This window comes from Strigops habroptila, chromosome 4, assembly GCF_004027225.2.
Source record: "Strigops habroptila isolate Jane chromosome 4, bStrHab1.2.pri, whole genome shotgun sequence".
Lineage (NCBI taxonomy): Eukaryota > Metazoa > Chordata > Aves > Psittaciformes > Psittacidae > Strigops > Strigops habroptila.
Genome location: NC_046358.1, coordinates 72,750,338 through 72,759,308, shown reverse-complemented (window position 1 = coordinate 72,759,308; position 8,971 = coordinate 72,750,338). Strand labels below are relative to the sequence as shown.

At 45.2% G+C, this 8,971-nt stretch overlaps 1 protein-coding gene across 5 annotated transcripts in view; it reads right to left on the bottom strand.

The window, feature by feature from the left end:
• Positions 1-330: 330 nt before the first annotated feature.
• CARHSP1 (calcium regulated heat stable protein 1) overlaps positions 331-8,971 on the bottom strand; it is a 35,443-nt gene continuing 26,802 nt past the window's right edge. For all 5 annotated transcript variants that reach the window (XM_030481241.1, XM_030481242.1, XM_030481243.1 and 2 more), the window contains exon 4: positions 331-2,078. In XM_030481241.1, coding sequence (XP_030337101.1) covers positions 1,916-2,078 — 163 coding nt within the window. In that variant the 3' untranslated portion in view covers positions 331-1,915. The remainder of the gene's footprint in view (positions 2,079-8,971) is intronic.

Here is an 8,971-nt window from a genome sequence, read left to right as displayed (position 1 = left end):
CCCACCCTCCCATTCAAATGACCAGGCTGTGCCATACCTCTTTGTTCCCCCGTACTATATGTTAATATAAATAATAGCTAATATTAAGTATTATACAATGGAAATAAATGTATTTACAGAAGTAGTTGTATATATCATACACTAACTGACTAAGCACCTAGCAAAGTAGCTAAAATATTCCCTAATTGTTCTGGTAATGCCAGTCAGTTGATACTACAATGCTTTTTAAAACATTCCTGACTATCATCATACAGGAGTGCGTATGCAGCACCTGTATTCTCTAACACTACATCAAGACCAACTACACAGAGAGCAGACTGAAGACGTACGTTAAAGCATTACAATGGTCACATTTATTGTAAAGGAACAAGCTGAACAGTGTTAAATCCACCACTACTAAGTCTTATGGTTAATAAAAAACCAACAGAACTCCCAAACCCTACTGCAGGTGGGTTGTTACTTCACACTGCAGTGTAATGCAGGTACAGCCACAGTAGAACAACCATCACAGTAGTTACTAACCTCCAGACACCTGGAGATGTCTCCAGACACCTTAAATGTCTTGAGACATTTTATGACAGCAAGTGGCTGTTAAAACTGCACTAGGCAGCTGGAGTTCTCCTGTCACACAACTAGCAGGAGAGTGTCATGCCATCTTTTTTATTTCTTTATTTGCAAAGTCAATAAAAATCCACTGTCAGGAACAGAACAGAGAAAAATGCTTCCTTTGAAAAATAAAAGATGTGGAAGGCAAACAGGGACAAACCTATGCTGCACTACAACTACATGAAATCTTGCAGGCAGAGAAGAGTCAGGGCAAGGGTGACCGTATCACATCCTACTGAGCAAGTTTTCCAGGGAGCAGCTTCACCCAGACAGGCAGCTGAGCCTGTTCAGTAACTTGCACAGCAGTTTACACACTTGCACCTGAGCAGCATACAACTGTGATACTGAACAGCATACAACTTGCTTTCCAGAGGTACAGTTACTCTGCCTGCCCACTGCAGTGCTGTGGCAGACATTCAACTATATGCCATCAGGAAGGTAAGCTTCAGCTTTGTCTAAATTCAGACACAGAGGCTGTGAAGCACCCACTACTTTACAGTTTTCTACCACTTACCTTGAAACGAAGTTTTCAAATTTTGAGTTGATTTTTTTGGGGTTTTTTTGTTTGTTTTGGTTTTTTTAATACTGGCCTATAAAATCTGTTGCTAATCAACCATCAAGGCACCTAAATAAATTCACAAACAATCCAGGTTTTAAAACCACAATATTCCACCCATATGCAGACATGCCATTTGCAAAGGGAGCACCTGAAGGGCACCCAGCCGGGGCCATGGGAGCGTAACCACCAGATGGAGAATTCCCACCCTGCTGTAGCTGCTCTTTTGTGAACTTCCTTCCATGAGGCAAAGCAATGGCAGCAGTGAACACCTCTCCCTCGCCCAAGCCAAGGTATGCAGGCACTGTCCCAGCAGAAGGTGTACTCCAAGCCTGACAGAAGAACAGCTCAAGGGAACACAGTGCTCACACACCTCTAGTGCCTCAGAGCTGTGCCTCTGCTATGGCCAGAGCTCTCCTCCAAACCTCTCCTCGAGTCCCCAGGCATTTCCTGGCATCAGCTCACAAGATAAAAAAGAACCCCCAAACGTCCCCTCCTCCACCAAGCACACACCAGCTCTCTTTAAAATACAGTTTTGTAAACACATTGCGCTAAATTTTTTTTCATTAGCATTTCAATTGCCTTTTTTTTTTTTTGTTTTGTTTTGTTTTTCAGCTGTAACACCAGTAATTCTGGCCTGCTTCTGCTTTATTGACAAGGCAGTATTTCCTCCTGCACAACACACAACGTATTCTTAGCACAGGTCCACTGCAGCCAGGTGTTGAGCAGGGACCGTGCTCCCTCTGGGGCACCTCAGGAGCTGACGACGTGCCCCGACCAGGTCTCGTGCTTGGTTCCAGGAGCCAAGTGGGTAATCACCACCTCCACTGCCTGCAGCTTCTCGTTCTTCGGGGGGATGGTGCACATCTTGTAGGTGACCTCGTCGCCTGCCACTGGAACATACTCGCCTTCAATGCTGTGGAGGGGAAGCTTCAGTTAATCATAGATCACATCAGCACTCTTTTGCAGCTTAGTTAAATTTTTTTATCACAATTATCTTTTATATCAATTATTATCAAGATATTTCAGGGGTTTTTATAGAGCCCATCTTCCACCACAGCCTGAGGTTGATTTTTGTTGTCTTGCAGCGAAATCCTATGAAAACACTATAAACACCACCACCCTAAAAACGCTACCACAACCACCGAACACAAACAACTCCACACTTCATATGGCTTAAAAACAACGAGCCTTGGACAGCACTGCGGGGAACCCTGCAGCCGCCTCTTCCTCGCCAGCAGCACTAGAGGGCAGGGCTGACACTGGTTAGCGCTTCATTTGCGGTATGTGTTTTTAAACTATAGGAAGTTGGGTTGGGTTTTATTTAAGCTTTTGAAATTTGGTTCGTTTGGGGGTTCCCCCCCCTTTTTTCTTTTTTTTTAAAGGACTGCGCCATGCCCACCATTATTTTACCTTTAGGCTACTCCACCACAGTTTGTCTAGAGTATAAAAAACTAAACAAAACAAAAGCCCAAGTAAGACACGGTGACAAATTGGGGTTTTTCACAGCAAGTAATTTTGAAATGAGCTCAGTGACACATTACACCACAGAAACTGCCCTCCAGCACTCCGGAGGATTTCCAAGGGTCGCTCACTCCTACCCAGCCTCTTCCAGCGTGAGGACATGGGATGCTGGAGGACTCACACCCTGCATTCCTTACTGTGTGTGAGTCCTTACTGGAGAGACAGCGGGAAATGCAAACGTACTGATGAGACACAACTGGCAAGGGTAACATCCTGCCTCCCCTCTACCACTGCAGTCAAGATCAGAGCTTTTTAATAAATATCCCAGCATGTGCCAATGAAGACAGGCAGAGATGCCTTCCAACCCGATTCTCTGACAGCAGAAAAGAATGCTACTTCACATTCCCTTCAACAGACCTACACCATCCCATGCTCAGGTTCCCTTCTCTGACAACGTAGGCTCTAGATTTCTCGTGGTTTTCAGCAGCATTTGTATATGTGAACAGATAAACACTAATTGTAAATTATACTGGATGCTCAACTGGTCTGACTTGCCTGCATACCCTCTATCACACTGGGAGCAAGATACGGGTTCAGGGCAAAGGAAGGAAAAAAGTCTTCTAGGTCAGAAATTGGGCACGTACCACTGGGTTTGTTATCTGCCTTTGCTGAGAGCACACTGGGAGCATACTCACACCACCAGGAATTTTACCCCACAAATATTTCTGGGATCTAAGATTACAGCAGTGCCCTTCAATCCACTCTTGCCTTATGATGACCCATTCTTGTTACAGCTTTTCTATCACAGGAAAGACCAGCAGGACTGATAGAAGATCACTATACTGGCCCTCACTGCCTGTATTAACTTCACATTAGATTTTGCTTCTCCCTGCTGTCTGCAAAACTTCTTCAGCTCCATCCCCTGCACTGCCTCTCCAACACCCTTTTCTCTTTCAGGGCTGCCTCTGTTTCTGCTCCCCTGTGACCTGTGCCTCTGCTGTGCACTGCTGCTCAGGGAGCTGGTGCATCAGGCTGTGGCTGCGCAGAAGCAGCCTGTACTCTGGGATGAGACAGGGTAAGCAGGCATGCACAAGGGAAGCAAGAACTGACCCATGAAGTGTAACTTCTTCCATGGGAAATTCAGAAGAAAAGTTATTGTTTGCTGCTGTATCTAAATACGGATCTAAAACCTGCTATGAGAAGTTAAAGGCATTCCCAAGGCCTGTGGTTTGTAACACATGTCCTTCAGACTTGATTTCCCTGGGCTAAACCCTTAGTTCAGAGCTGCCTGTGACTGCAGGAATCAGACCCAAGAGGGCACGTCCTAAGCTGAACTCTTCAGAGCAGTGCCTGGGAAAGTGGCAGTAAATAGAAGGCAGAAAAAAACCTCAAGATCAAGCCTCCTTCACCAGACCTGACAGCCCTTTCTTTCCCATGCAGGCTGACACCACTGACCTTTACTTACTTCCAAAGTCTCCAGGCCAACCTGTCAGCCCAGCCCTGTATCACACTGGACAGGCTGTGTTGGAACTCCCACATCTAGACTCTTGCTGTAGCTGTGCTCTTTAACTATTGCCTTCATTAAACTCCACTTTCCCCATTTCTAACAGGTTTAAGATTTCTTCAGGTGTGGAGGGGTTGCACACCCAATACTCACTGTCAGACATTAGTTTATCTTTTCTTACTGCCAAAGGAATCTGCCACCAAATTCTTTGCAGTTTACCCTGACTTTGAAACAGAGGATTTCAAGCCAGGATGAGAATATGCTACCTGCACTGCCTCAGAGCCTGACAAGCAGACATGAAGCCCCAAGAAGAGACACAGGAGACGGTCAAACCATGAGTGAAAATAGGAACACCATGTAAAAAAGTGACACCATCTTTCCCACTTGAATCTCTTCGAAGATCCCTGGTTGCCAAAAGAATTGTTGTTAGTGAGCTAAAACCACTTTACCATGAGCAGTAACTCACATGACAACCCATGCAGGATGTCAGTCCCATCTGAGCAAGATAGTATTTTTCAGTGGAAAGCAATACAGCACAGGCATTTTATCTGTACAAAGAAACATGGTGATAGCAAAACAGTGAGCAGAAACATTTCCCAGCTCAGATGTAATGAAGGTAGACAACATGAGCTGAGTGGAAAGTCTGCAGTGAGTCAAGTGCAGCTGAGCCACTGGAACAAGCTGTGATGAAACGTGTTTCTTTATGTGGCTTTGAGCACAGGGACCAGCTATGGACAATGCTTCAGGGAGCACAGGCAGAGCAGTTACATGGGCCTGGAACTAAAGCAGCATCTCCTCTAGGTATTACAGCTGCCCATTTCACAGCCCCAAGCATTGCCTTTGCTACACAGAGGATGCACATGCACAGCAAGTAGTGAGCTAAGAGTCACCACCTTGCAGGCATCAAATGAAATGGATGCCCTGCCCAGGAAGGGATCTAATGTTTGGTTGAAAGGCTTTTTTAATGAACAGGAACCTTACTTGTTCTTTAAAAGCTCCCGTAAAACAGGATGAGATGCAGTTAGCAAAATAAATATCTGAAATCTGCAAAAGATATCAGTAGGTATGGTTAATGCAGAAGGAAAGTGGATTCACACCATTTCCTGAAGCACCAAATACATGCTAATACACAAAGGCAGGGTTTTAAGCTCCTTGAAAAACAGAGGTAAATTAGAGATCACTTAAATCTTCAAAGTCAAGTGAGGAAGAAGTACTGCTTGAGTGCTAAAAAAGACTGGTGTTTTGTTGGGGTGACTTTGGTTTAAAATTGAAGTATGATTATATACCAGGATGGGTTCTGGTAAGAAAGGGGTTGCAGGTGTACTGGTAACCAGAGTGGTCCTGTTTTTCCAGGAAATTAAGAACAAGTGAATCAATACATGCACAGAAATGGGATGCCTAACATCTGACAGCCTGCAGTGAGGGAAAGCAGAAGCAGAGGGACCAGGCCAGACTGGAGGACACACTCTCAGCTATCAGTGAAAGCCACTGCATCCCTCAGCACTTATTATGTGGCTGTTTGGGGTACCGTCTACAGCCCCTGCTCTGCACAGAATAAAGCAAAAATTTGCTTACACAAACTTCTGAAGCTTGAATCATGAGGTTAATTACTCCCATTCCTTCTAAACAGCTCACATCAGCCCCCAAATCTGCACAGCATTACCCAGAAAGGTACACTTTTCTCCATTAGGAAGCACTTCTCACAGGGCCAAGCATTACTCTGACAGCATCAAGATCCTTTCTTGGCTTTTTCCTTATCCAAGCTGACACTACAGGAGACTGAAGCTTATAATAAAACCTGATTCAACACAGCTTCTTCTTGTCCCCTAGTTTGTCTCATTTCTTTTCATGTTTGTTGAGGTGACTTTACCCCATCAAGACTAGGCTTGTCCTTACGCAGCACAAAAAGGATGTGGCCACAAACAGCTCGAATTTCATTTTATGTGTTTGGCCTTTAAACTTTCCTCCCACAGATCAAATATTCTTTTGTTTCCTACAGCTTTTTGATTACCAGTTATTCTTGGTGCCTACTGAATACGAGATTCTTAAGTCATTGCCCCCAGTGCACATGAAAAGTGAGAGGACAAAGGTCTTCGTTTGCAGCCTGAGTAAACCTGTTTGTAAATGGTGTTCCCAGCACAGTGTTTGCCCACCAAATGCTGCTTCTGGGATAGATGCAGTCCGACTCCAGCATTGTTATCATTACCCAAGGCTTAGAAGCAGGAACAAACAACATCCAGATTGTGCAGTACCTCTGGTGGTGTCAAGAAAGAACAATACAATGGCACTGAAAGGTGATGAGGGGGTATGGTGCTGAAGGCAGAGCCCTACACAAAGCTGCGGGAAGATCCTCCATCAGGAAGCAATTGCCTTAAAGCCTTGGAGGGGAATGAACTGGAAAAGATCAGAGAAAGTAAACAGAGATCTTGGAACGGGTTCAGCCTGCAACAGCCACTCACTATATAATATAAGATACGTGGATAATTCGGTAGAGGAAGTTAAATATGGACTTTTTTGATGTTATATATAGAGTTAACATTTTCAGATGTTTGTTTGGGTTTGGTTTTTTTTTTTGAGTTTTACCCTAGCTATATATTAAATGTTGACCTAGAAGATGGAGATTTTCACTGCTATTTAAGAGATTAGTATTCATCTTCTATTCAAAATAAAGGATATTTATGTATCCAGGAACTTTAAGATACTTCAACAAATTAAGCTAAAATAGGAAATGCTTTCCTGATGTTAGTGTCAGAGTGAAAAACAATAGAGTGAGATTTAGATTAACCAGCAACTCCCATTTCCCAGATCAGCACCAGTGTGGTACGGGAGAGCATTTTATCCTGTGCTATTTTTAGGGAACCGGGAGGTTATTAGGAAATTACCTAAATATGGAATGTTCTAGTTCTTCCTTCTCACAGCTGTTATTCATATTCCAGGGCTCTAGTTAAACCTCTTGGGGCAAAGACTAAGTCGCATGGAAACATTTTTTAACAAGAGTTTGCAGTGAATTCAGAACCTTGCTGGTCAACAAGCCTGCCACAGATCAGACCATGCAGCTGGATCTGCATGGATCCCATGGATCAATGGGCTCTACTATCTTGTGGGCTTCTTAAAGCTAATTTAACACCTCAACATGCAGCCCAGGAAACCCATAGTTTTATTAAACAGCAGGACATGACAAAATAATGAACTATTAAGAGTTACTAATCCTGAATGCTCTCCCATGCAGTGCTGGGGTAAGCTGACAGCTCCAGCACTCATCGGCAAAGCCAGGCCATGACCTTACCAAGCTGGCCAGCAGGCAAAGCAGAAGCAGGGCTGCCTCTCACCCACCAGTCACACTCATAATGAGGTCAGACAAGTGTAAAGAGGCCCAAACACTGAAGAAACCCAGCTGTTAATATCCAAGGTCTCTGCCATGCAACTGCCCTGGTCTCTGTGCTGTTGCAGAGATCTTCCCAGATCTTCTGCCTTGTCTAGGGCAGGAGCTGCACTTCCCTCCCAGCACAGGGGGTGCATCATTCTGTTGGTCAGCTCTCTACTGAGATCTCTAGATGTGGCTTCTGAATCCATGTTCAGGGATAGTTACAGCTCTGTATGTACTTTCACCAGCTAGTTCAGCACACCACACGCTATGAGGAAGAAACTGGTGATCACAAGAGGCAGAGCATTCCAAAGATGCCTACGTGGACTCAGAGGTACAGAAAATGCCTGTTCCTGCAAGCATCCAACTTGGATCCTGTCACAATACCACCTGCTTTTGCATCTGGAAACCAAAGCCCAGGGCAGTTATGTTCCGTGCTCACTAACCACAAAGCATCTCCATCCTCAGGTGGCCACAGTCTTCTTGAATGCCCACTGCCTGGCTTGCAGGTAGAGTGTAAGTCTTGGCTTTGACCTATTACAGTTTGTATGATTTAGGTGGAGATCCTGGGAAGGTTTTGCTACAATAATGACCACAGCAAGCTGGCTTTCCCACAAGCACCAATGCAATGTGAGTTTCCTGAGACAACCAGGGGGTGTGGGGAACCCTTAGGAAAAGGCTACCCTTGTTCTATTCTTTTCCACTGTAAGCATAATCCCCTGAGATCACAACACACAAAAAAGCATGGCAAACTCCAGATCTCTCCAGGGACCCAAAGGCACTGCGTGTCAGTGTCCCAGGGGAAGTATAATGTCAATTCTCCAAAGCCATCATTAAGCATGGGATTGGGAATCCAGCCTGAAGGACAGCCTGAAGGCCTCTGCAATGCAGCATTTTCCCCTTTGGAGCCAAGTACCAGCGAACTGCAGAAAACCCGCAAGCACTGCACGTGGTTTTCCTGTTCCATTAGATCAGCTGCTTTTGCAAAATAAAATCTTTAAAAACCAAGAGTGTGGTCATTCATTTGTCACTGCGCTCTGGTGCGCTACCTCCTTGCCTTGCCCTTGCGGTGCACAGGCTGCAGGCCAAGCCCCAGCCAAGTGCAAAAGCCTGGAGAGTAAAGGAATATCCACCATGTGCCCACTCCCAAATACACCAGGAAGGCAGAAGAATGGGATTCCTACGCAGTGCTCTAAAGTGCATCATTTGATTGGCCCTACAGGCACCCACACCCCACCTCAACTCAGCCACCTTGGTCCGTGCCCCCAGAACCCCGTTTGAAAGGCAGCTGATATGAGCATGTACAGGCAGCACAAGGCAGGGCCTTCACAGCCAGCACTGCAGGGGTTACCAGTCTGCTCTCTGGAAACATCCCATGTCCACAGGAAGAGTGGCAAGAGAGTGAAACTGAAGCCTCCAGAGCAATCAGTTTCAGCAACAACCAACCTGGCTTCTATTTGCAAGAGCTGACTCAGTC